The sequence below is a fragment of the Neophocaena asiaeorientalis genome, unplaced genomic scaffold (assembly GCF_003031525.2).
Source record: "Neophocaena asiaeorientalis asiaeorientalis breed wild unplaced genomic scaffold, Neophocaena_asiaeorientalis_V1.1 scaffold275, whole genome shotgun sequence".
In the NCBI taxonomy this organism is placed as follows: domain Eukaryota; kingdom Metazoa; phylum Chordata; class Mammalia; order Artiodactyla; family Phocoenidae; genus Neophocaena; species Neophocaena asiaeorientalis.
The window spans coordinates 3,951,272-3,978,897 of NW_020173679.1; the positions used below are offsets into that span (position 1 = coordinate 3,951,272).

At 53.4% G+C, this 27,626-nt stretch overlaps 1 protein-coding gene across 2 annotated transcripts; it reads right to left on the minus strand.

Moving 5' to 3' along the window:
• Nucleotides 1-591: 591 nt before the first annotated feature.
• On the minus strand, nt 592-24,325 carry FBLIM1 (filamin binding LIM protein 1). 2 transcript variants are annotated; one of them, XM_024749690.1, is made up of 9 exons: nt 24,250-24,325; nt 18,672-18,770; nt 17,971-18,240; nt 12,960-13,135; nt 12,279-12,396; nt 9,819-9,988; nt 6,974-7,152; nt 6,037-6,154; nt 592-2,080 (listed from the first exon to the last, which is right to left on the minus strand). In XM_024749690.1, exons 3-9 carry the CDS (start codon nt 18,218-18,220, stop codon nt 1,967-1,969), a joined length of 1,125 nt encoding a protein of 374 aa, XP_024605458.1. In that variant the 5' UTR covers nt 18,221-18,240; nt 18,672-18,770; nt 24,250-24,325; the 3' UTR covers nt 592-1,966. The 2 variants fall into 2 exon arrangements, with proteins under 2 accessions (XP_024605458.1, XP_024605457.1); XM_024749689.1 differs by lacking the exon at nt 24,250-24,325 and adding an exon at nt 18,923-19,729.
• Nucleotides 24,326-27,626: the final 3,301 nt, after the last annotated feature.

Sequence of the window (27,626 nt, forward strand, 5' to 3'; positions counted from 1 at the left end):
TAGAGATGAGAAAAGCAAGGCTCAGATGATTAATAACTTGTCCAGGCTGTAGAGCAGCAGAGCCAGGTCTGAGACCGGGGTCACCTGCCTCCAGGTCCAGCGCCCTTTCTGGCCCCGTAGCCTTCTCTCCGGAGCTGCGCTCACCAGGCCCAGCTGGTGGTGTCCGAGCTGCAGCGGGCAAGCAAGCTCACGGGCAGCGTGGCCCACGTGCGGAGAGCACATCCTGAGGGTGGTGTTGACTCTGCTAAAGGACTTGGTGGCCTTAGAGGGCCTCCTGCAGGGACCACCCTGGTCACCCAGCAGCCACGTCATGGCTGGTGGGTGTGTCCAGGAACAGTGCACCTGCGAGCTGGCCTGGGTAAGTCTTCATTGCTGGGGATGAGAAGGGACAGGAGCTTCTTGACCTGCTGAGAAGAGCCCCAGTTTGGGGGCAGGGGATACAGGCACTTGCTGGACACTCATGCCACACTGAGCAGATATGCCCAGACATTTTTCTGGTGCTACTATCAAAGGCCAGCATTTACCTAGGTGAGGTCTTAGTTGGAACACAGACAAACTTCGAATAGTTATGCATTTATTTTCATGTATAACTAGCACATCGACATGTGACTGCATGGAATATTGCTTAGTTAACCTAAGACTAAATCGGTAAGTGAGAAAAAAAAAAAAAAAAGGATGTTGAGTTAAAGAAAATATTAAGGAGATAATAGAATAGGAGGTCCTTTTATGATAGAAATTGTGGAGGTATGGGAAGACCTGGAGTTTGCGACTCACTGCTCTAAGCTTCGGGCAAGAAGCTGTGCTCCAGTCTGAAGCCCTTAAGGGGCCCTACAGAGAATCTCTCCCGGTACTTGGAGCCCAGGGCATCCTCTGGGAGCACATGGTACATCGAGACAGCCCCAGGGAGGAAAGCACATCTTGTTTAATGTGTTCATGTTCTACAAAATGTCTTAGAAGGGACAAAGCAACAAAAATGATTCTCCTTAAAAGAGAAGAAGAATCTTCTAGGTGTGGCCTTGAGAAGGCAGTGGTCACAGGGCAGCCTGGGCTGGAGGGCCCGAGTAGGGGTTGGGGGACACCCCTGTTGCTGTCCTGGAGGAGTGTGTGTGTGTGTGTGTGTGTGTGTGTGTGTGTGCGTGCACGGCCGTAGTCGAGGCTGCTGCAGGACGAACACTCAGAGCCCCTGTACTCTGCTCCCCAGCATACAACAGGCACTCAATCCATGTCTGTTGAATCACTGTCGCATACAGAAGGAGGCGCCGGAAGCCAGGATGCAGGGGTTGCCGACTTCCTTGGGTGTCAGCATGTCATCCTTCACTCCTGCCTCTGATGTTCAGGTTCATGCCTCGGCCCCATGTCAGCATGACATGTCCCCAGTGTGGGAAGTCCATGGCCATGCCACCAGTAGGTCACAATCTTGTACATTTATGAACAATGGAAGGCATTTTCTATTAAGATTCCCACCTCCCCTCCAAAAAATCCGAAGAATGTTTCTCATCACTTAAACTTCAAATTTTAAAAATAGTGCTTTTTAAGGGACTTTGCAGTTTTCCTGAAATAGTATAGTCCTGCAAGGCAGAGCTGGTCTCAGCACCCCCAGAGCTAATGTGTCACTGCTAGGGACACAGGGTGCCATCTAGAGACTCACCCCAACTCACCCCTGGAAATGGAGGTCAAGGCCAGTGCTCAAGAGGGGCCAGAGTCGTGGAGATGGGACCCCCAGGCACGACACTCATGGTACGGAAGCCTCCCGGTGCCCAGAGCAGAGAAGGAACAGCTGAGAGTCTAAAGGGCGCTCTGAGCTGGGAGGAGGCCTGGGTCCCGGACACGAGGGGCAGGCCCGCAGGCTGGTCCCTGTGTGGCTCGGAAGGAAAGTGTGCAAGAGCACGTCAGGAAGGGAAACGAGTTGGGGAGGGACCCCGAGTGGGGCTAGTGTGCGACCACGGCCCTCAGCCCACAGGTGCTCTCAGCAGCAGCCCGCAGCGCTCCGCTTCACGTGGCACGGCTTGCAGAAGAGACGGTTGTTCAGAGGGTAGCAGCCTTGGTCCGTGGGCTCCACAGACAGGAGGATCCTGCAGTCCTGCGGGAACAAGGCACACGTGGATGGACCCCGGGCCTGAGCACAGCGGCGCGGAGACTGCGCAGGGGGGACTCGCCAGCATCCGCTGAGGAAATTAACTCAGTCAGCTGAGGGGAGAACCGAGGACACTGGGAGAAGAGGGGGCCCTTTGGTGGAGAAGCCCCCTGAGGGATCGTGGAAAGGGCTAGAAGGGCCTTAACACCCTCCCCCTGAGGTCCGGGGAGGGGTGCGGCCTGCCTCAGGTCGCACAGCTGGTTCCAGAGCTGGGAGAGGATGGGGTCTCCAGGCTCAGAGTTCAGGGTTCTTTTTGTTGTTCCACTGCCTGAACGGCTACGACACTAGCACAAACCTTAATGTTTCCAATTTTCTAAATCACCAAACGATTTTAGAATTTGGAGGATGGGGACTTGGGGCCCAAACTGCCAAATTCACCGTTCTGCCACGAGCCCGCACCTCCTCTGGGCCTCACTCGGGCACACACAGGAAATAACAGGAGGAATTCATGTCCAGAGACCCAGCTCAGGGCACAGCTGGCGTCCCCTGGAAGCTTCACTGATCCGAACAGAGGGGTTGGTCTCCACAGGGACAACTTTGGGCCAGCTGGGGAGGACACCCTTGTGTGTCTCTTCGCTGGAACTGCACCTCGAGTGTCTCAAGGGGACTCTGGGCTATTTAGTGCCAGGACCTGTGCTATCCCTAACAGCCAGTTGTGTGGCATTCTGAGAGCACCAAGTACCAAGCCTAAAGTCCCACAGGGGCACACATGACCTCTTCCTAATGAGAATCAACCATGACCGAGTCGCACAGTTCGCGAAGGAGCTGTCAGGTGGCAGAAAGCTGCCCAAACCCAGCCCAGAAGAACACGCGGCAAAACCACTCTTCTCACCCTCAGTTTCCTCATCTTAAACGGAGACGGGAACTCCCATATCGAAAGATCATCATTAGGATTAAATAAGGTGAGACGAGCACAAAAGCATTTTATATATTAAAAAATACTAGCCGAGGGCTTCCCTGGTGGCGCGGTGGTTGAGAGTCCGCCTGCCGATGCAGCGGACACGAGTTCGGGCCCTGTTCCGGGAAGATCCCACATGCCGCGGAGCAGCTGGGCCCGCGTGCCACAACTACTGAAGCCCGCGTGCCACAACTGCTGAAGCCCGCGTGCCACAACTACTGAAGCCCGCACACCCAGAGCCCGTGCTCCGCAACAGGAGAAGCCACCGCAATGAGAAGCCCGCGCACCGCAACGAAGAGTAGACCCTGCTCGCCGCAACTAGAGAAAGCCCATGTGCAGCAACGAAGACACAGTGCAGCCAAAAATAAATAAATAAATAAGATACTAGCCAAGTATGAAGGTATTGTTCCCCTTCCAGCAATAGTAAGAAATAACATGGACCACAAAGTAGGCAGGAATGGGGAATTCCCTGGTGGTCCAGTGATTAAGCCTCTGAGCTTCCACTGCAGAGGACACGGGTTCGATCCCTGGTCAGGGAACTAAGATCCCATATGCAGGGCAGTGCAGCCAAAAAAAAGAAAAAAAAAGGTAGGCAGGCATGGTGGAGGGAGCGTGGATGGCATCTTGAAACCCATTTCCCTTCCTAGAGAAACAGCACCCACATCTGCTTAGGCCACTGTGGTTGGAGCCTTACAGCCTGAAATGCAGCTGGTGGAGTCCGAACTCTGACTCATGGCAGAGCCTGGGTAATGTTCCCAGTAGCCTCAGCCAAGCTGACCAAGGAGGAGCAGGGAGGGCTTATTTGCTCACCAGCCAGGCCCGGGGAAATGCCAGTCACCACTGGATCTAATGTGGGCTATGGCGATAACAGCACTTGAATTTCACCATTGTTCTTTCAAGATGCATTGTGAGCCGGACTTTGAACCAGAACAAATCAACATAATCATGAAGCAATGTGTCAACTTCTCGACTCAACTCCCTGGTCACCCTCAGCGAAAATGCTTCTTAGTTCTACATATCTGTTATTATTATTATTATTATTTTAATTCTGGCTGCATCACGAGGCTTGTGGGATCTCAGTTCCCTGACCAGGGATTGAACCCAGGCCACGGCAGTGAAAGCATCAAATCCTAACTACTAGACCACCAGAGAACTCCCTACATATCTGTTTAAATGTGAGCAAATAAATGTTTGGAATCACTCCACTGGCTGATTAAGAGATTTACTCTGTTACAAACTATTACAGATAGGAGAGATAAACAACAAGGTCCTATTGTATAGCACAGGGAACTATATTCAGTATCCTGTAATAAACCATAATGGAAAAGAATATGAAAAAGAAATATATGTATAACTGAATCACTTTGCTGTACAGCAGAAACTAACACAGCATTGTAAGTCAACTATACTTCAATTAGAAAATAGAAAGAAAGAAAGAAAAAAAGAGAGACTTGCTCTGGAGTCCCCACTTAGGTGACCCCTTTGTCACCATCACCAGAGAAGACAGAAACATCGGTGACATGGAGGTGACAGGAAGAGGTAGGGGAGGGCTCTTACAGCCTCCCCAGCAGGACTGGCTATATAATTTGCAAGGTTCAGGGAAAAATGAAAATGCAGAATCCCTTATTCAAAAATGAAGAATTAGGGCTTCCCTGGTGGCACAGTGGTTGAGAGTCTGCCTGCCGATGCAGGGGACGCAGGTTCGTGCCCTGGTCCAGGAGGATCCCACATGCCGCGGAGCGGCTGGGCCCGTGAGCCATGGCCGCTGAGCCTGCGCATCTGGAGCCTGTGCTCCGCAACGGGAGAGGCCACGATAGTGAGAGGACCGCGTACCACATAAAGAAAAAAAAAAAGAAAGATTAAAAGAAAATGACAGCAGAGCTTCAAAGCAAGCACAGGACCCTTCTGAGTGTGGGGCCTGTGCGACTCCCCAGGCATTTCTTGCTGCACCGGCTTCTAACCAGTGTCCCCACCTCAGCCTCCCCACTCCCTGCAGCCTGAAGTCCAGACTCATTCGTTTGGCACAGGGGGCCCTTTCCTGCTCTCTGGCGTCACTGTTACCACACCATCCAGCACTCTACACTCCAGACACACCTCGAAACTTCTACTTCCTCCAGTTCTTCAGGCTGTTTGTGCCACAGTAGGATTTCACAGGCCCATGCCTCCTTTTGGACTTCATTTCCCCTCTCTGAATACATGGCAAACTCCTACTCAACCTGCAAAACCCAGGTTAAGCACTGCCTCCTCTAAAAGAGTGCCTTTGATTGCACCAGCCTTGATCACTTGATCACTGCCTTCTTTGTCCCAACGTTGATTTATACATGCTCTTTCTTAGCACCTGAAAAGGACATCTGTGGTGTGGGTCTGCCCAGCATCCCTTTCTTCTTTCCAGTGGTTGTATCAATCCCAATCTGTTTCATACAGTCCTGCCTGCCTGGCCCCAGAGGTTATCAATCATAGCCCCTGGTCACTGATTGGTCTAGAATGGGCATGTGACCCATGTTTGGTGAATCAGAGGCCTTCTTGAGACTGAACGGGATCCCTAGATGGGGTTTCTAAGTTGGAAGGATATAAACCTGAGCCAACCATGGCCACGCACCATACCCCCTGCCCCACAGAGGATGCCAGCCCACAGAAAGAGAAAATGAAGCAAACATACAAGAAAGGCAGAACCGAGAGATGGAGAGAGAGCCTTACGATACCATTCGATGTCATCAGTGATATCACCATCAAGAGCCTTCCCGTTAAGATCTCCTTTCTTGTGGAAAGCAGGTTGAGTTTGGTTTCTATCATTAACTCAAGGAGTTCTGATTAATAGAGCATATTTGTAATTATTTTCATTTTCATTTGTCTCTGCTATTGGATGGTGAGCAATCTGAGAGCAGAGCCCCAACCTGGACTTGTCCTGGCCTAGGGCCTGGCACACAGCAGGCTTTCAACAGGGCTTGTCCGGTGATTGAACAGGATCAATTGCATCTTATTAAATCAGCACTGCTCCACTCACCTCACACCTGTAGCAATTCTCATGGAAGTTTCTTCCCATGCACTCGATTTTGAAGGCATCCTTCCCGTCTCGGGGGATGATGGGATTCTCACAGATGCTGCACACAGGGGCGAATTTCCTAGAGGGAAAGAAACTTATGCTCAGGAGGCGTTCACATCGACAACCACAGAAATTAGCTGTCAGAACGCGGGCCAGCTCTGGTTCACCTCCCAGAGCTATTTCAGACCCGTTGCTATCTAACTACACCTGGAGCTACGACCACAAATGCCTATTTCTTCCTGGCAGGAGCGGATGGAGAGACCCGTGTAATTAGACCCTGCTTCCCAGGGTATAATTAGCTCAAGGCAAGGAAGTGATGGGAACATTAGAATTTAAGAAAGCAGGGGGGCACCCATTTCATTTGTCTTGTATTGTAGGTCACTGCTTTTTCTTCTTTCCTTTTTTACTAGGCACACCTGTCTCTCCCCTTGGGCAGCGAGCAACTCGAGGGCAGGGATGGGGCCCTGCAGATGTGTGTTGCTACCACTCCATACGGCTCCAGCTCTGAGGGGAGGCATTGCGGTCTGGGGTTTGAGAGCAAGGCCTGGACATCAGGTCAGTGGGGGTTGAATCGCAGCTTCCATACTTACGATCGGGGAGACTTTAGGTACTTATGTACTGCATGCCTCAGTTTCCACATTTGCTAAAACAGAACCTTTAATAGTGCCTGCCTGTAAGATAGTTTTGAGATTAAATGGCTTAAACCCAAGGGGAATTGCTCAAAAAGTGTCAGCTGCAAGCAGGTGCTAAGTCAAACACAGGGTATGTGGAACAGGCAGTCCTGCATTCTGCAGGCCAGCTCTGACCCAGCCCCCAGCACTCAGGCTCGACTCCTCCATCCCGCCTGAGCCCCACCCTGTCCTCCGTGCCCCATGCAGTGCCCAGACCCCTCTTGTACCTGTAGAAATCGTCCAGGCAGTACACCTCATTCTGACTGTCCAGGGCAAAGCTCTCATCCCCGATGCACCGGGCGCAGGTCACACACGTGAAGCAGGTGGGGTGGAAGGCCTGGCTCAAGGCCCTGATGATGTGCTCCCGGACCACCTCGCCACACCTGCCACACTTCTCCAGGGTGTCCTGGGACAGAGGGCCACTGCCTCAGAGCCATCCCGTGGGTGTGCCCACTCCAAGCCACAAGGGGCATCAGACTGGCTACCCACAGGGGCCCGGAAGGCAGAGATACGGGAGAGGTGCTCACATTCATGCAATTGGCCTGGAACTACTACCCCCAAACCTCCACATTGCTTAGAGGGGATCGAGTTTGGTGCTATATCCTTGGTGTACAGTCAGGAATCCTGCCATGAAGCTATGACTGCATTTTTTTTTTGTTACTAGGAAATGCTTGAGGCCAGGGTCCATAAGGGCCCATAGGAGAAATTTCTCTAAAACTTCAGAGTCAGTAAAAGGCATTCCCAGAGGAATTGCTGTGCTTTTTATTTTATGGACGATAAACCTTGAAACTTATTACACTTTTCCATTTGGCCACTTGGAAGCTCACAGTCCAATTCCATGTTCCACTTTTAGGATGAGTACAGGGGTCTTTCATTCACATATTTTTGGGCTATTAACGGTCTACCTTGATTTTCCTCTGTTTTATCTATTTATTTTCTATGTCATGGTATTATATGTATCCTCTAAAATTTTTTTTTATGTTACTGTGGTAAGAATACCTAATATGAGATCTATCCTCTTAACAACGAAGTTTTTTTTGTTTTGTTTTGTTTGCGGTACGCGGGCCTCTCACTGTTGTGGCCTCTCCCGTTGCGGAGCACAGGCTCCGGACGCACAGGCTCAGCAGCTATGGCTCACGGGCCCAGCCGCTCCGTGGCATGTGGGATCTTCCCGGACTGGGGGACGAACCCGTGTCCCCTGCATCGGCAGGCGGACTCTCAACCACTGCGCCACCTGGGAAGCCCAACAACAAAGTTTTATGTGTACAACATTGTTTTTATTTTTTGGCCACACCGTGCAGCATGCAGAACTTCCCCGACTAGGGACTGAACCCATGCCCGCTGCAGTGGAAGCACGGAGTTTTAACCAGTGGACTACCAGGGAAGTCCTACAACATTATTATTGACTACAGGTATATGTGCATTCTTATAAGCTGCCTCAAATCCTTTCTGGAATGAGGAGGGATGAGAGAGAGAGAGACAGAGAGAGAGAGGGAGAGAAAGAGAGAGAAGGAGAAAGAAAGGTGTAGGTATCACTGAGGCAGAACACAGGGCCTCTTGCTAACCCATCCACCTTTTCCCCTACATGTCTCTTCCCCTTCCTGTTCATCTTAACCTGATTTCCTCTGGACAGATACGTTTGGTGGGGGCAGCATTTCTCCCTGCTTCCCGCCCCCCACCATCCTGGGGGCAGCCCTTGTCTCACCAGCACACTGCTGAAGCCCCTCCTGGCTGCTCCCAGCTGTAAGCCCACCCTCACCCCTTCTTCACCTCAGTGTCTCACCCCTGCCTGGCTCCAAGCTGGGGAAGAGCGTAAGGACACCCCCCACTGTCATGTTGATGGGGTCAGAGGGTCAGGGTGGGGTGGCCTGGCTCCTTTCTCCTTCCACAGCACCTTACTGCCTGGGATCAGATCATTTTGAGTTTTCTAAATAGTCCCGACTCCAAATATTCTAACACCTTAAATCAGCAGTTTTCAGACTTCAATGTGTATCAGAATCACCTGAGAGACTTGTTAAAAATGCAGATTGCCAGGTGCTACCAATCTATAAGGACAAGGTGAGATCCACTGTACCCCCAGGTGATGCATATGTGGGAATTCTGTACACTACCTGGAAAAACGCCACCACACGCCACAGGAGAGTTAGCAATTCCAACACCCTGGCATCCAAACTAGCTCTCTCAGACTGTCTTTGGTACCCAGAGATGCCCCGTCACACCGTGCACTGGAACCTTGTGGCTCTAGGTGAGGGAGCAGCAAGACCACGGGCAGGATGGGACTTCCCTGGTGGTCCAGTGGTTTGGACGCGGTGCTTTCACTGCCGAGGGCCCAGGTTCAGTCCCTGGTTGGGGAACTAAGATACCGCAAGCCGCATGGCATGGACAAAAATAAATAAATAAATAACCACGGGCAGGGTTCAGAACCAGACAGCCCTGGGGTGACAGCGGAAAAGGCTGGATGATGCCCCCAAAGATATCTGGATCCTAAGCCCTGGAGTCTGCGACCATCTTGCATGGCAAAAGAGACTTTGCAGATGTGACTGAGTTAAGGATCTTGGGATGGGGAGATTATCCTGGGTTATCTAGGGGGGCCGCAAATGTCATCGCAAGTATCTTCACAAGAGGGAGGCAGAGGGAGATTTGACACAGAAGGAAAAGAGATACTGATGCAAGATGCCACACTGCTGAGTTGGAAGATGGACAAAGGAACCAAGAAATATGGCTTTAGAAGCTGGAAAAGGCAAGGAAATTGACTCTCCCCTAGAGCCTCTGGAGGGAGCAAAACTCTGGTTTTGACTCAGTGAAACTGATTTTGGACTTCGGACCTCCAGAACCATAGGAGGATAAATGTGTACTGTTCGAAGGCACCGAGTTTGTGGTCATTCGTTACGGCAGCCACGGGGAACAAACACACCTTGGCTGAGTTCCTTCTCCCTGAGCCTCAATTTCCTCATCTGTAAAATGGGTCACTAGTGCCTATCTCCCCAGCTTGTTGTGGAGAAAGAGATGATACCACATCTTCCAGGTGTCCAGCTCAGTGCCAGGCACCTGGGGAACTGCCCTGGGGCTTACCTGGTAGCAGGGTTCACAGAGGGGCCGCCCATCCTTCTGGTAGAAGCTCTGTCCGGCCAGCTGGCGGCGGCAGATACGGCACGTGAAACACTGGGCGTGGTACTGCCTCTTCATGGCCTCCACAGCCAGCTCTCGAGGGGACACGGTCTTGTGGCAGAAGGCACAGACGTCTGAGGTAGAGGATATACAGGCTATATACAGGATATCCTGGGGTAGAGGATATACCCGCCCAGCCTGGGAGAACTGTACCCAGTCGCCACCCAGAACCAGCCCAGAGTGCCAGGTCTCTGTCTGAAACCCCCGGGTGTTATAAATGCAGCCTCAGCTCATGGGCAGGGTCATGAGGGGCATTAAGAAGGAAGGTGGGGGGACTTCCGTGGCGGCACAGTGGTTAAGAATCTGCCTGCCAGTGCAGGATACACGGGTTCCAGCCCTGGTCCGGGAAGATCCTACATGCCGCGGAGCAACTAAGCCCGTGCGCCACAACTACTGAGCCTGTGCTCTAGAGTCCGCGAGCCACAACTACTGAAGCCCGTGCGCCTAGAGCCCGTGCTCCGCAACAAGAAGCCCGCGCACCGCAACAAAGAGTAGCCCTGCTGGCCACAACTGGAGAAAGCCCACGCGCAGCAACGAAGACCCAACTCAGCCAAAAATAAATAAATGAATAAATAAATAAATAAAAGAAGGAAGATGGGGGACCTTCCCTGGTGGCACAGTGGTTAAGACTCCACCTGCCAATGCAGGGGACACAGGTTTGAGCCCTGGTCCAGGAAGATCCCACATGCCGTGGAGCAACTAAGCCCGTGCGCCACAACTACTGAGCCTGCGTGCCACAACTACTGAAGCCCATGCACCTAGAGCCCGAGCTCCACAACAAGAGAAGCCACCGCAATGAGAAGCCCGCTCACAGCAACGAGCTTGAGCTCGTTAATAATAATTAATAAATAAATAAAACCTTAACTTTAAAAAAAAATGAAAAAGAAGGAAGGTGGGGAATTCCCTTGCAGGCCAGTGGTTAGGACTCCATGCTTTCACTGGTTCCCTGGTTGGGGAACTAGGATCCCACAAGCAGTGTGGCCAAAAAAAAAAAAAAAGGCAAAGGGTCTTTAAAAAGCTAAAATCAAGACACATAGTGTGGGACGTCCCTGGTGGTCAGTGGTAAAGAATCAGCCTTCTAATGCAGGGGACACGGTGAGTTCAATCCCTGGTCAGGGAACTAAGATCCCACATGCCGCGAGGGAACTAAGCCCACGGCCACAACTACTGAGCTCGCGCGCCTCAACAAGAGAGCCCGCGTGCCGCAAACTACAGAGCACATGCACTCTGGAACCCGCGTGCCACAATTACAGAGCCCCGCGTGCCCTGGAGCCCGCGCGCCACAACTAGAAAGAAGAAGAAAAAAAGAAACACATAGCCTTAGGACAACTGGGTTGCCATCTGCAAAAAAGTCAAAAGAGGGATCTCTGTTGTGACACCTTACACCCAGATAATTCCAAATGTATCAAAGATCTAAATGTGAAAAGGGAAACCATAAGAACACTGGAAGAAACCAGAGGAGAATTATTTTACAACCCTGGACTAGAGAAGGCCTTGGTACATGGTAGGCACTTAATAGCCATTTATTAAATTAGTAACACACGGTGCTGGAGAGTCTGTGGGCAGACGGGCACTCCGACACTGTTGGTGGGAATGTAGATCTGGATGACCAAGAAAGACAACGTGGCAAAACTATCACAGTGCTTCCTCTTCTAGGAATTTATCTCACAAACTTGCACACAAGCAAAATGATCAGGTGCAAGGCGATTCACTCAGCATTACCACCTGAGCACCTGTCCACAGGCAACTAGTTAAATCCATGTGGCTGGGTCCTGCTAAGGAATACTACACAGCTGTGGAAAAGAACAAGGAGCCTCTTTATGTTCTGATGTGGAGTGAGCTCTAAGACTACAAAGGAATGAGAGCAAAGTGCAAAACAGCACAGAGCTTGCTACTATTTGTGGGGAAATGGGGGAAGGATATATTTGTATCCGCTTGCATACGCGTAAGATATCTCTGAAAGGTTATGCACAAGGTATTAACAGGTTGTCTATCTGCAGGGAAACTAGATGATACAGGGATGGGGAAGGGGAAAGACTTTTCACAGTGTGCCCTTTTGTGCTTTTTATTTTGTACTATGTAAGGGTGTTATGTATTCAAAAAATTACATAGTGAAAAAACTTAGGGCATTTTTGCTATCATGGCAAATTTTGCTGATCGATATTTAAATGGACTTTAGTTATAAAGGAAAACAGGTTAATGCAATAAAAATACAATTCATGCACAACCATAGGGCCCATCACCACACTGTGAGCTGGGACAGACGCGGTGGCCCCTGCTCTCCTAGTTCCCCCTGGAAGCTCATGCTGGCCGCACGAGGGCCCCTGGGAGTCACACACAGTCCTTCCGTCCCTGTGCCCATACCTGTGGAGGCCTCTCTCTCGGGGAAGCCGACAGGCTCCTCCGGGGGAGGTGGCAGCTCCTCTTCTGTGGGTCTGAGATGATTGGGCCGAGGCTGCAGGGGAGGCCCCTCCACGAGGGGCTGCGGGGATAGAAGGGGAGAAGAGTCACCCAGTGAGGACCGCACACAGCCCTCTCAGCTCTGCTCCTCATGTGGTGGCACCAGGCGCAATCAGCCCCTTTGTACAGAGGCAGAAACTGAGGCCAGATCTCCCAGCTCCTTGCCCTGGGTTCCTTCACTCAGGGAAGTAGCTTCCTTCAAAGCTACTTCCCTCTGCTTCTAAGGAATCTCCTGGAATCAGGGTTTCCCTTGGCCTGGAACCTCTCCCATTTCTACAACGCCTCTGTTAAGGGCAGAGGATTAAATATGGGTTTTCTATGCAGCATAAGGGATTTAGGTTAGACACAGCGGAATGCCGTCCTCAGAGATGAAGGAGGCACTTAGCGGGGGGAAGGGTGTGGCACCCCTTCTCCAAGGACCTTGAAAACCACGTCTAATTTTTACCAGCCTGAAAGAGTTTTGAAGAGGGACTGCCCTCAAGTAGGAGGAGGGACCAAACAACCTCTAGGCCTAGAACACCGAAAGACCCCAACCTTCCCTCCCCAACCCACGGGGCTCCGTCAGGGACCAAGGGTTGGCAGTACCTGCGGCGGGGGTGGGGGCAGCTGCTCTAAGTCTGAAATGAGTGACGCCCCCATCGGGGCAGGGGGCTCCTCGTCGGGAGGCAGGTACACTGGAGGGGGCGGCGGCGGAGGTGGGAGGAGGTCCAGGTCGGGGAGTGTGTCCTCGCCATCCAGGGGAGGAGGAGGAAGTGAACATCCTGCAACCGGAAGGGAAGGGTGGGTTGGCCAGAGTCTCTGCAGGTACACAGAGGAGGTGACACTTGCCCAGGAGGCCGTGCAGCATAGTGGCTAAAGGCCCAGGTCCAGGGTCACCCGGACCTGGGTTCCATCTCTGACTCTGCCTCTGACTTGCTGTGTGTCCTTCGGCATGAAACAATCTCTCTGAGCCTCAGTTTGCTCAGTTGGAACATGGGTCTCAATCGCTTAGGGTTGTTAACGAGGATTAAATGAAATGATGCAGGTGAGGGCTTGGCACAGTGGCTGGCACGTGGCACAGGCTCAGAAAACAGTAGCCGCCAAAGCCCTTCCTAGCAAAGCCTCCCCTACCCGGGTGTTAGGGCGTCTGAAATCCCTGCTGGATGGGCCCTGTGCAGATGTAAGCAAAACTAACCCCCAAGACTGTGGTTCCCAAGGTGTGGCTCCTGGACCAGCAGCATGGCACCACCTGGGACTTTGTTAGAAACACAACTTCTCGGCCTGCCACGCAGCTACACAATCAGAAACTTTGGGCTGGCTCCAGTCACGGGGTGCTTAAAAAGCCCTCCAGGCTGGGAACCACCACCTAGTTAAATAATAGAGTCAGACCATTAGGTGTTGAAAGTATCAAGCGGACAGTTGGGGGCGAACTTTCCAAAGGAAAGGTCCAGCTATCGTCACCTGAAGCCACCGATTAACCTCAGCGGACATCAGGAGTCTTCTGACTCGTGTTATGTATAGGAAGGGATGGGCACTATTGATGAAATGGCCTTATTAAAAAAAAAAACAACCCAAAACATAAAAAGAAAACCAACTCAAACCAATCAGGTTTCTAGAGTTAACTCCATTTATAATAAATTTGGAAAACAGAGGGGCAAGTTGGATGAGACCACGGGGAGGCAAAGGGACAAATCAGGGTGTGGGATATTCTACAGAAACGGACCCTGTTTCTGCAAGAAGTTAATGGCATGGGAGAGACCAAGAGAGGAGATGTCCCTAGAATTAAGAGACCTAAGAAAAATGACCATATATAATGTATATATCTGTGCTGTCCAGTACAGAAGCCACCAGCCACATGTGGCTATTGAGATGTGCTGGAAAACTTAGTACTAAAAAACAACGTGAGGGGCTTCCCTGGTGGTGCAGTGGTTGAGAGTCTGCCTGCCAATGCAGGGGACACGGGTTCATGCCCTGGTCTGGGAAGATCCCACATGCCGCGGAGCAGCTGGGCCCGTGAGCCATGGCCACTGAGCCTGTGCGTCCGGAGCCTGTGCTCTGCAACGGGAGAGGCCACAACAGTGAGAGGCCCATATACCACACACACACACACACAAAAAAAATTTTGATAATGATTACGTGCTGAAATGATAATACATTTTATATATTGGGTTGCATAATATATATCATTAAAAGTAATATCATATATTTCTTTTCACTTTTTTCATAGTGGATGCTAGAAGATTTTTAATTACATAGGAGGCTTGCATTTGTGACTTGCATGATGTTTTTATCGGCCAGCACTGCTATGGACCTTATTTGGATTCTGATTCAAAGGATTAATCATCTCATTTAATTCTCCTCATTTTGTAGACAAGGAAAAGCTAAATATTCCACTGAATGATACAGCTCAAAAGAAATACAAGACACAATCCATTCCTCTACAATCCAACAGTTAAAAGGCATTTTTATGACAGTTTAGGGATAATTAATTATGGATTGACTATTAGATAATCATAAGGCATTCCTGTTGATTTTGTTATGCATTGTTTGGCCTTGGGGTTATGTAAGAGAAAGGCCATATTTAGAGATGGCACCCTGAAGAATGTGGGGCTGAAGTGACTTGATTACTGGCATTTCCTTTTAAATACTTCACGAAGGAAAAGAAAAAAAGGAACAGATGAAACAAAGGTAGCCAAATCTTGGTAACTGTTGAAACTGGATGTGGGGTATACAGGGTTCCTTGTACTGTTTTCCCTACTTCTGTGTATGTTTAAAAGTTTCGTTAAACAATAACAACCCAACAGCAAACACACACATACCCACAGAGGACAGGAGTGGCATGGTGTGGGGCGATGGCGGGTGAGGAGGTGGCCTCCACCCTATCTGCCAGCCAGCGGGTGCCCCCGGCAGGGAGGGAGGAGGCGGGTGTGAAGGATCTCCTCCATCCAGGAACACTCACTATAGTGTAATCCCACCTCTGCAGGCTGCCCTGACAAGGGGCTGTCCAGCTCCCTGGGGAGTGGCAACTGGGCAACTCGGGAGAGAGGCCGCAGCGCAGGGCTGTGCCCACTGCCACGCTCAAGGGGAGTGCTATTAATAGCGCCCCGGGATAGAGGGCATGGAGGCACTCTGCCCACCTCCTGTCATGGGGGCCCAAGGTAGGCCAGGCTCCAGCAAGGTCAGACCGCCCTAGACACCCTGGGAGAGCAGACAGAGAATGTTCAAGGCCCTGCTGCGTAAAGACCTGGGCTCTGGTCCCATTCCCTGCATGTTCGCTGGGTCACCTCTCTGGGTTCAGGTTTCCCACCCATTTGACAAAGGTAAGAACCCCTCTGCCCAAGGGCTATACAGATGCGAAGCTTGCTCTAGACCTGTGAGTCTGCCCCAGAATCGCCTGGGGGCTTGTCCAAATGCAGATATCTGGGCCCACCCCAGCTCTTCTGCTTCAGCAGGTTTGGGGTAAGCTCTGGGAATTGACCTTTTCGGAATTGTGTTTTGAATTTACACTAGAATTTACATTTCCTGGGTGATACCGACGCTTCGGGTTCAAAGGCCACACTTTGAGAACTACTCTTCTCTTCCGAAAGTCTAACCTATTAACGCCTTTGGACTGGAACAGTCGTTCTCAAAGTGTGGTCCCCAGACCAGAGCATCAGCCTTACCTGGAAACATGTAAGGAATGCAAATTCTCGGGCTCCACCGCAGACCTGCTGAATCAGGAAGGCCCAGGGTAGGGCCCAGCTGGCTGTGTTAGAACAAGCCCCCAGGGGATGCCGACGCTGCTAAAGTGTGAGACTCTGCCCTACGTGAGCTGACTGAGCCAGGAACCAGGTCAGGAAGAGACAGCAGGAGAGCTGAGGCCTCTCCCAGGACCTGCCTGAGGTTCTAGACATTCAGCTGTGAAGGGTGGGCAGGAATTCAAGAGAGAGATGGGGGGGATTTCTGCCAGGATGAAAGGGCTCAGGAAATGCTGGTGGATTCCTAAGGGGACAAGCATAGGTGAGGTGTCAGATGACAGCCTGCTGCAGAGCTGGCTTTGAGCAGAAGGCAGACCCCCAGGGCCCACCTCTGTGTTCTGCAGTCAGACCAGACTCATGACCGCTGCTCACCTAGAACTTATCTCACCCCAGTGGGCCTGAACCCCAAGATTCCCCGTGCTCTGTGTTTGCCAAATTGGCCAGCAACATGCCTGACCAGCCACTGTAAGGCCATCTCGCCCGAGGAAGGTCTGGTCTGGTTTTGCTACCACAAAACCTGCTCCCTGGATCTTCTGCCTGTAATTCCAATACCCCATGAAAATGTCCAGGAAAGTTTGGCATTTGGGCAACTAAACTATATTTCCTAGGTTCCCTCTCCTACCCAGAAGGGCCATAATTTTTCTTTTTCCCATTGGATCAATGTCCTGATGTGTGAATTTTGGTCATCATGGTCCTGGTTCTCCTGTACAGAGAAGCAGCAGGAGGCTGTTCTTGGCACGTGTGGTTAGGAAGGAAAGATCAGTTTAAGAGGCTGCGTCATAATGAAGAAGCATGTTACACGAATATTCATGTACTCTCACGTGTATCCACGTGTGGTCCCTTCTCCCATCTGTTTTTGGCTTCCCATAATTGGCACTTCCCATTGGCCTCTAGGTGGTTTCCATGGTGATGGATGCACAAGGCTGCCTTAGCCTCGCTCTGAGGACTCCGGGGCGTTCACCTGCCTTCCCGGGCTGGCCTCTCGCACTAAGCGTCTCAGTGCCTCCTTGTTCGAGCTGGTGCGCTATCAGATGAGGAGCCACCTCGGGCCCCTAGGTTGTCATCCTTCCTTGCTTCTACCCAACAGTTGAGATTTCACATCACATACATGACCAAATTTCCATTTTCCAGAGAAAGAAACTGAGGCCCAGAGTGAGGAAACAGCTTGCCTAAGACCACACAGCAAGTGAATGGCAGAGCGCAAGAGAAAACAAAACTATCTTTCAGGTCCTTCAACTTGCCAAATTCATTCCTGCCTCAGGGCCTTTGCACTTACTGTTCCCATTTCCCTTCTAGCTCCACTCTGTCATTTAGGTCTTAACTGAGCTGAGATGTTACCTTCTTTGAGAAGCCATCCTGACCACCCCATAAAAAGCTGTACCTCCCCAGCTCTTCACTGTGTTCTATTCTAGTAGAGTGTTTGTGTCTTCCTGATGTTATATTTTGTTTTTATTATCTCTGTTTCCCCCACCAGGAGGTAAGTTTCATGCAGGCTGAAAACCTTCTCTCTTTTCACATTCCCAGTGCCTGGCCCAGAATAATAACAGTGGGTATTTAGCACTTTCTACATGGCAGGCGCTGGGCTGAACACTTTACATATGTATTAACTCATCGAATCCTCACAAGGACCCTTTGAGGTGGGTACTATCATTATCTCTATTTTACAGATTAGGAAGCTGAGGAACAGAGAGGTTAAGTGGCCTGCCAATGTCACACAGTCAAGAAGCGGAGGAGCCAGGATTCGAACCCAGGCAGGAAGGTTCCAGAGGCTGCCTGGGACACAGTAGGTGCTCAATGAATGACCTCAGAGCCTGCCATTTCCTCCCCACCTTGGTGATGCCTCTCACCGGGTCTCCCACCCGCCGCCCTCGCCCTCTTACCTCCACTGGAGAGCTGATGTGGAACAGCTGGCACTGGGGCTGCAGCCCTGCTGGGGGGTGTCCAAGAACGGAGCCTCCCCGCAGAGCCGGCCCCGGGTGCCTTCGTGGGAGCAGGAGACTCCCGGGGGCAGCCAGGCCGGGCCTCACAAGCTGCCCGCCTCACCTCCTCAACCACAGCCTCATCTCGACGTGGAGGTGCCAGGGTGATAAAGACAGATGAGGCGACCCTCTTCTCAGGCTTTGAGGCCATTGCTTCAGCTTCTGGTGGGGCTGGGGACAGAGTGAGGCGCAGGCTTGGGCAGGGTTCAGGGCATGGCAGGGGCGGGGCAGAGGTGCTCCACCTGGGCACGCAGACACCCCCAGGGCAGGGAGCCTCTCCCCTCCCAACAAGACAGGAGCAGCCACTCCACAGTGCCAGCGCCCCACCCAGCCACGGAAGGGGCTGCGGATGTCCCACAGGGAAGGGTAGGTGCCCACCAGGTGGCTTGGCCAAAGGGTGGGACCCGGCAGTCCTGAATACCCCTCCCCCGGACCTACACACCTGGAGGAGCAGAGGGCAGCCCTGCCCTGCTCACCTCACAAATGATTAATTTCCCTCCTCTACGGAGCGTGAGGGAGGGGCCACTCCTGCAGCTCCCCACTCCCAGGGCAGCTGACTGCCCGTCCCAGCCCAGGGCCACACCCCAAGTGAACTCCCTCACCTGGGATCTGGATTTTCCTGGGAAAGGTGACGTCCCCAACGTTCAGGCCAGCTCCACGGTGGGCGGGGAAACAGTGTGACTCTCGTCAGAACATCAGGGCTGGATTCCAGGAGGCAAAGCGGACAGAAGAACAAAGAGCTACCATTTACCAAGCCCTGTTCTGTGCCAGCAGGGCCCTAAACACTTGCTGTTCATTAACTCACAGATCCTCCCACCGCTGCGGCGGAGAGGCACTATTACCGCACACTCACCGTGCCCATCTTACAGATGAGGAAACCCAGGTGAAGAGGTGTAAGTCATTTGTTCAGGGTCATGCAGCAGCAGACGTGGGATCTGAACACAGAGCCCATGCTCTTGGCCACTTGGCTCTTCTGCCCTCTCCCGGCCCAGCTCACAAACCAGCATCATTTTCTCCGCCATCAGAGTCCACATCCAATCAAGTCTTGATTGTATGGCCAGAATGTATCACTCAGTCTCATCTCCAAAATCACAGCCCTGGTTCAGGCACAGGGGTGAGGGTGCCTCAATGATCTCCAAACCTGCCCTGTCTCTGGAGTGATCTTTCTGGAGCATAAATCTGTTTCTCCTCTAGTCAAAAGCCTTCCACGGCTCCCTACTACCTTCAAGATAAAGTCTAAATTTCCCTGGACTCAACCTATTTTTGACCACCCTGGACCACGCACAGTTCCTGGACCATCTTTCTCCCTTACTTGCTCTGGCATGTTTCCACCACCTGTTTTTCCTCTCCTCCCTGCTGCAGGGTGAATTTCAGTTTTTCCTTAGAAGCCTAGAGCAAACATCACCTCCTCCATGAAGCCTCCCCTGATTCCCGACTCCAGGGCGATTGTCTATTCCACAGGGCAATGACAGCTGACTCACCATCACTATGTCTGCTCCCCCCCCAACTGACAAGTGACCTCATCTACCTTCAGTTGTGTCTGTGATATCTGTGTGACCCAAGTCCAGCTCACAGTAGACATCAAAGCATGGATCTGGGAGCAGGGCGGCATCCCCACCGGGGAGAGCCCATTTTCCTTCTCTCAGGTGGTTCCTGCAGAGAGTAGGCTCCAGAGCTAGGGATGAGGTGGGGTCATGGGCTGGGGTGAGTCGACCACACTCAGCTCAGGACTGTGCCCTTTTTCTATCTTACTCTCCATATGGGCCACGCCGACATGGCCCCAGAGCCCGGCCCATAGATTCATGAGGAGGAGAGTAAATAGGGACCCAAAGAGTGAACCTGGAGAGGTGGGGCTGAGGCCCCAAGGGACCCTAATGTGGACTTGGAGCCCAAGTCGCCACTCAAAGGCTTCCCTCCACTGGCCACCGTGGGCTCTCTTGGAGACTGATGGAGAATAATAATAACAAAACAACAACATACGCTCCTAAATTCATTTGTGTTTGGTTAAAACGTGCAGGTCATTCTGATAAGAAACCTGAATAAGAAACCAATATATGAATAAGGCTTTAAAAGTTCTTTTAAAGTACTTCTCTTTTGTTTCTTGTTTTGTAAGTGATGTTTGAAAGTACATCTGCTTCTGTTGGCTGTCCTCGACTTCAATTTCATACTTCGTTACAAGTTTAAGAATCTGTTTTTGCAAACAATTTTCAGAGTGCATTTAACCTTTAAATGCAAGAAACAACAAGGGCACTCACTGATAAAGTGCTCGCCCTGTGCCAGGCACTATGGAGAGTGCTTTCCCAGCCTCAAAAGTCACCTAATTCTCAACACAGCCTGCGTTATGCCCCCACTTTATAGATGAGGCCAGGTGAGGCCCCAAGCAAGAGGTTGCAGACTTGGAATTCTAACAGGGCACCATCCAACCTGGAAGTCCAGGGGGTATCCTTGAGCCTGGGAGGACACACTTTTTCTTCCCTGGATGGCTGGGGGGGGGGGGGCCAAAATTCCCAGGCCTGTTCTTACCCCAGGGTGGCCCAGTCCAGACCAGTTATCTGATGGTCAGCATATCCTGGGCTCATCCCCAGAGACAGCTGAGGATGCCTCCTCTGCCTCCCTCCCCTCCTGCCCTGAACCCCACTCCATCCCGGCTCACCCCCGCCGGGAAATCAGATCTGCTGGTTTCTCAGAAAATGTCCAAGGCGAACGTCCCAGCACTGAGACCAGATGTTCACAGCTGGGCAGCACTCCCCAACCCCCATCCCTCCCCTGCGGTTCCTGCAGGGACTTCAGGCCCCAGGGGAAGAGGCTGGGCTAGGGATTTTCAAAGCCCAGTCAGCCCCGGGGAAGGAAAGGGAGCCTCGGCTTCCCCCTGGTCCCGCTGCCCCCCAGGTCACCGTAGTGTGGGCTGTGGGTGAGAGAGCTCCCTGTGGGGTAGCCTCCCGGCCAGCCCAGCCCAGGAGACCCTGGGCAGCCACCCTTCCTCCCCCAGAGGGCGAATCTGAGATCCAGCTGGGTAAGTGGAGAAAGTGGAAACAAAGGGAAGGAAAGTCATTTCCTGTCAAGAGGAAGGAAGGAGGCTGAGATCCAGCCACCCACCCAGCCGGGCTTTCGGCTGCAGCCCAGGGCAGGGCCCAGGCTGGCTGAGCTGGAGGGCCTCCAGGGGTGGGGTAGTCTACCCCACCTCACCCCCACCGCCACACTGTCCCCTGTCACACTCCTTCTAACCCCCTCCAGAACCCTCTGGAACTACCTTTAAGCTGTAGCCTAGGCTTGGTTGGGAGCTAAACTTTGCTGGAGGTGGGAGTGAGACTGAGCCCCACGCCCCCTGCAGGGGACCTTGCAGCCTGGCACAGGAGGTCCCTCTTCCTTTCCCCCACCCCAGGGAAGCAGAGGAGGCACAAAGGGCTGAGTTCACCCTGGGCCCCCTCCTTCCTGCTGGGCGACCCTGAGCAGGTCACTGAACCTCTCTGGGCCTCAGTTTTTTCATAGAGTGAGAAGAATGAGGTCTTTCTGGAAGGGTGCCTGAGAGGATAAAAGGAGAGGGGGTACTCAAAATCTTGATACTTGGTAGGTGCCAAGAGAAAGCTAACTGGTTATTCAGCCCCAGAGTGGGAGGAGGAGCCCCTGGGGGGCCTGCGAGGACCAGGACTTAGCTTCCATCATTATGAAGAGCAGGGATCTGGGTGCTGCCCACCCTCTTCCCGGGGTCCTCAGATCCGGGCTGCAGGAGGACCCAGGCCAGGATGCCCCAGGCACACACCTTGGGGATCGCCCAGTCCCACCCCTTCCCAGCCCCCGAGAGGATCTGAGGCCCAGAGGGGGGCAGCCCTGCGGCCTCTCCTTCCCCTCGCCTGACCCTGGCTGGATAAAGGGGCCCGGAGCACCCCGGAGCTCCGGAAACCCAGCGCCCTCTAGCAAAGCAGCCCGGCGGGCCGGCCGGCCGGGTCACTGTGGGGCGCTGCCGGGGACTTTAATTCGATCCATGTGCGGGACGCTGTCCTCTTTGTGCGGGAGCTTCCGCCCTGCCCATCCCTGCTCTCCGCGTGCCGCTCCCGGGCAGGGACCCCAGCCTTCCCCCCGGAACTGCCCTCCCTCCACTCGGAGGACAGAGACCGAGGGACTGAGACAGAAGGACAGAGCCCGCGGCCCCTCGTCCCGCGGGCCCCCTCCGGGAGCGACGGGGCTGGGGTCCCGGCTGGGGAGCAGGGTGGGCGCCGGCCGAGGGCTGCCCGTGCTGTCACCTGTCTGTCGCCGGGGCGGGGACGGAAGGACAGGACCCCCACCCCCCCCCCGCCCCGCCCCGCGCCGCCCCCTCCCCGCTCCCTTTGTTCCCTCGACCACTTCTCCCTTCCCCTCGACCCCGGCCTGGGGGGGGGGGGGCCCCCCCCCCCGCCCCGCCCCGCGCCGCCCCCTCCCCGCTCCCTTTGTTCCCTCGACCACTTCTCCCTTCCCCTCGACCCCGGCCTGGGGGGGGGGGGGCCCCCCCCCCCGCCCCGCCCCGCGCCGCCCCCTCCCCGCTCCCTTTGTTCCCTCGACCACTTCTCCCTTCCCCTCGACCCAGGCCTGGAGGGTGGGAGGCCTCCTCCGCTGCCCACCCTCCTCGTCCTTTGTGAACCCAGAGTGGTCCTTCCCCTCCCCCTCCCCCAGTCACCTGGGTTGGTGGCTCCACCAGTTTGGCCTGGGATCTCCCAAGGTCTCAAGAGTCAGGTGGATCTGGATTGAATCATGTGACCCTAGGCAGTCACTCCACCTTCCTGGGCCTCAGTTTCTTCGCCTCTGAAATGGGGGTAATGACCTGTCTGGGCCCTTAAGCCCTCTGCAGGTGGGTCCTAGAGTCTTGGGGGACAGGCTCCTCCAGGAGGCCTGGTCGACAGGGCCCAGCTGGCAATCAGGTCACCCGGTTTGCCACCCTGAGCCCTGTACCTGACCCCCTCCCGCCTCCTGCACCCCCATCCCCCAAAAGTGGAATGGGGAGGGAGAAGCCGAGGCTGGGCTCTGGGGCAGGAGATGGAGCCTGGATGGGCCGCCTGAGTCCCTGGAGGCCCAGGGAACATTGCTGGGAAAAGGAATCTGGGTCTGATTCAGAGGCAAACAGATTGTTCTTTTGATTAAAGCCACAGTGGCTGAGGCCAGAGGAGCGCGGGACCCGGCGCCATCTGTGGGGCGGCCAGGCAGGGTCCGGCTCCCCTCTGCGGGCCCAAAGCTGGAGTCGTGCTGGCGGGGAGGGCTCCGGGGCTGCTCTTGTGGGGCCCACACTCATGGGGGTTGGGGGGGACCTGGACACCATGTCCCGCGCTCTCCCTTCTCATCCCGCCTCCTTAGATTCCTCACCTACGTGTTGTCACCACTCCTGTCCCCCTTGTCATCCCTTTTTTCATTCGATCCTCTCAGCCACTCTACGATAACAACAGTAATAAGAGTAGCTGCCGTTTATAGGGGCTTTCTATCTGATGCTCGGCCTACAGACCTTTCCATTTAATCCCCGGGAGAGCCCTATGGGAAAGGGCTGATTATCCCTGCTTCACAGACGAGAAACTGAGGCCCGGAGAGGCTCAAGGTCACACAAGAGGCAAGTGGCAGAGCTGGATTCAAACCCAGACCAGCGGGTGCCCCCGGGCACACATATTGCCCTGCGGTCCCAGGGGCTCGTACAACTGCCGCCCTTCAAGATGGGAAGAGAGGTGACTCCCTCGCTTTTTGGCAGAGGGGGGCTCACACTCAATGCTGCCTGAGCCCCTGCTCAGGCTCATTCTCCAGCTTGGTAAGGTCACTTCCCTTTGCAGCACTGCTCAGAGCAAGACCCCTATGCCTTCCCCCAGGAGGAAGGAGGGAGTCACTGGACGCCAGCCACAGGAAGGACCCTAAGGAGGAAGTGCGAGCCAGGGGTTTTCAGACACTTTCAGCCATAGAACCCCCTTTTGAAGTGCTTTGTGACCCAGAAGCTTATTTAAAACAAATAAAAATGGAGCTGCCCTCCCTCTCCTCCACGATACACCCCTGAGCCTCCTACCGCATCCCCAGGTGGGACAAGGAGGCACCGAAGTGTTGATCTGGAGCCTTGTCTAAGGTTCCAGCGATTCCACCTAGGAGCAAGGCCTCCCCACACCTGCTCTGGGCTAAGACGGGCTTGGGAAGGGAGAAGGTCCAAGGGGTATGTGAGGCCCAGCTGCCACCACTTACCGGCTGTCCAACACCCCTGGTCGCTTGTCCCACCTCTGCCGCTGCTCCAGGGTGGAGAGGAGCGTCCCGGACAAAGGACTCCCGCACCAGCCCTGGTGTCGGTGTCACCTTAGCAGGTGCCCGGCTTCCTGCAATGGAAACCCAGGAAGTGCACTGGATGAGAACACACGCCCTTTGTCTGCCAGCTCAGAGGCCCTGCTCCCGTCCTCCTGTCCTGCCAGGCTCGAGCAGCTTTCTGCCAAGCCCCTGAGCAAGGGGGCTCAATCTTCTATTAGGGTCGTGGCAGCTGAGACTCTGGGTGGCAGGGAAGGGGTGGGAGACAGGGGCAAGGTCCAGGGCAGTGGGGACATTTGCTGCTGTCCAGTGTGCTGGGGAACACGGCACCTACTGTGTCCTCGGCTGGCTTGCGGGATCTTAGTTCCCCGACCAGGGATTGAACCCCAGGCCCTGGCAGTCAGTGAAAGCGCTGAGTCCTAACCACTGGACCGCCAGGGAACTCCCAACAAAAATGAACATAATTACCAGCGGTGATGCGTGCTATAAAGGAACGAGCAAGGGGCTGAGACAGAATAAGGGGTGTGGGTGGGGCTAGGGCAGGCCTCTCTGGGAGGATATGAAGAGGAACCAGCCACAAGAGGAATAGGGGAGGGCATTCCAGGGAGAGGAAGGCAGTAGGGAAAACATGGGCTTTGAGGTCAGACTTAGGCTTAACTCCTAACGCCCTGGTGCTGGCTGTGACCCTGGACAAGTTCCTTCCCTCTCGGAGGCTCTGTTTCCTCACCTGTAACATGGGGCAGCTGGACTGATTGCCCTCGAATGAAGACATGAATGCTCCCCTTTGCAGAGCTGCTGGGGACAGAGGCAGGGAAAGGGCACACTAGGGCCTGGTCCAGAGTTGGTGCCCCACCAGTGGTGGCGCTGGCTGTTCCCACATCACTCTCACCTGGTTTCTAGAGCTCTCTGCTCACAGGGTCCCTTTGCTCTGCAGCTAGATCCAAGAAAAGTGACAAGCCTGGGGAGAGTGGCATGGAGGTGTCCTCCCCTCTGTGATTTTTCCTCTGAGGCTCCCTGAGCTGCAGCCCCCAGGGAGCCAGTGACCCCAAGGTGGGGAAGCATCCATTGGTCCAATTGCCTTTCCCCTGGACAGACTCCACCTGGGCCAGGTCAGAGCAGAAGTGTCAGTCCTAGCCTAGGGGTGCCCACGTGTGAAGCTGAAATCATACACCCGGGTTGGGGTCTACTGCTTGGCAAACAGCCTCAGAAACCCCCCTGGGCCTCCCTGTCCTGGTTCTGCTCCTCTCCCTCCCTCCATCGTCCCCTCTGCCTGCTTGAAGTCAGGTCAGTTCAACACTTGTTTCCTGAGCACCTACTGTGCTAGGGGCTGGGCAGGGGTGCAGCAGTGCAGGGAAGTAGGGGCTCCCACAAACTGTAGCAGGGGCAGGTTGCAGGAGGAGGGGGGCAAGCACAGATATGAGTAACAGCAGTATCTGTGAGTGACTGCAGCTCTGTCACATGCCAGCCTGTTACCTTGGGCAAGTCACTTCTCTCTGAGCCTCAGTTTCCTCTCGTGAACCTGGGATAGCAGAACGTCCCTGTGGCTTTGTGAGGATTTGTTGGAATGAATGTGGATGAATTTTCCTGGCGCTTAGTAGGTGTTCAGGTGAGTTGCTTTCCTCTTCCCATCATATAGAGGACAGAGGTTTTGGGATATTATAGTGAGATGGACAAAAGTGCTGAAGGGAAGGAAGACTTGGTTCTGCTGGAGAATCCAAGGGACATCGTGGTTCCTGTCAGTTAGCGTCACTTTCTTGGATTCTGGTAACAGCACCCAATTTCTCTTTGGGAAAGCTTACTCCCACTCTCAATGCCTGGCTGGAACTATGTAGAAAGAGGCAGTATTTTTCCAGGGTGACAGGATGCAAGCTTGGCACCATTTATGCCAACACTTGGACCAAGACAGACGACAGCAGGGCAAAGATGATAGAGAAGGAGACCCAAATCTATAATGGGCTTCCCTGGTGGTGCAATGGTTAAGAATCCGCCTGCCAATACAGAGGACACGGATTCAAGCCCTGGTTCAGGAAGATCCCACATGCTGCGGAGCAACGAAGCCTGTGCGCCACAACAGCTGAGCCTGCGCTGTAGAGCCTGCGAGCCACAACTACTGAGCCCGCATGCCACAATTACTGAAGCCCGCACGCCTAGAGCCCGTGCTCTGCAATGAGAGAAGCCACTGCAATGAGAAGTCCACACGCCGCAACTAGAGAAAGCCTGCGTACAGCAATGAAGACCCAATGCAGCCAAAAATAAATAAATAAAATAAATAAATTTACTTTTTAAAAAAAGGAGAGATAACTGATTACATCACTTAGGCTGCTGGATCCAGCCATGCTTGAAGTCCTACCTCTGGATCTCTGGAGCCAATGCATTCTCTTTTTCCTTCATTTTTCTTCAACCAGTTAAAACTATTTCTGTGGCTTAAAGCAAAGTCATGAGGAATATTGGTGAGACTCCATGGGTCTGGATCATCTCTTCCTCCAAACTCTGCACCACTGTCACCACTTTTGAGAAGCCTGCTCTGATTACTCCAGGTGTCAGAACTCATGTCAATCCTATGGATTCATTTCAAGGCTGCTGGGTTGAACCAATATGCTTTACCCACCAAACTGGGAGCAGGGCTGTGTCTTATTATTCTCCATGTCTCCAGCACCCAGCACAGTGCTTGGCACATAGTAGGGTCTCAGTAATTCTGATGAAGTGCAGGAGTAAGAGTAGGGGGTCTTAAGTAGCTGCATATGCAAATCATATGAGAAGTAGTAAAGGGTAGTGAGCCGTTAAGAAGCCTGGGTTTTGGAGTCAGACCCACTTGAATTTGGATGTTGGCTCCCCCACTTATTAGCTCTGTGACCTTGGGCAAATCACTTAATTTCTCTGAACCTTGAGTGTTCTCTGGGAAGATAGAGAAAAGAGCAATCAACTCCTTACAAGGTCGTCCTGAAGGCTGGGGGAAAATAATGCAAGAAAAATACGGAGCTCAGGCTTACAATTCCTCACGCAGCTCTTTGCAAATAAAATGTAAACATGCTTCTTCTTCCTCTACCCGGGGAGCAGTCTGGTGGACAAAACGGGGAGGCGGGAGACCTCTTCATTCTCTTGCTTCGCTGAGATCCGTTCCTGCTTCTGCCGCCTGAGCCGGTGCCTCCTTCCCAGTCCCTCTTACTCAGCGTGTTCACTGACCCTTCACACCAGAAGGGCTTGGCCGAGACTGAGTTGCAGTCCCTTGCGGGGAAGGGGCGATGCGGAGGGCCCTAGAGGCCACAGTCAGGCTCCGGTCTAAGTGCCCTACGTCCATCATCCTGTTCAGTCCGCTCAACAAG

Excerpts from the sequence above, each read along its gene's own strand:
- FBLIM1 (XM_024749690.1), bottom strand. The coding sequence starts at position 18,220 with ATGGCCTCAAAGCCTGAGAAGAGGGTCGCCTCATCTGTCTTTATCACC. Across the intron at positions 13,136-17,970 it reads ACATCAGCTCTCCAGTGGAG|GATGTTCACTTCCTCCTCCT; the intron begins GTAAGAGGGCGA and ends TTCCGGTTGCAG. Across the intron at positions 9,989-12,278 it reads CGAGAGAGAGGCCTCCACAG|ACGTCTGTGCCTTCTGCCAC; the intron begins GTATGGGCACAG and ends CCTCTACCTCAG.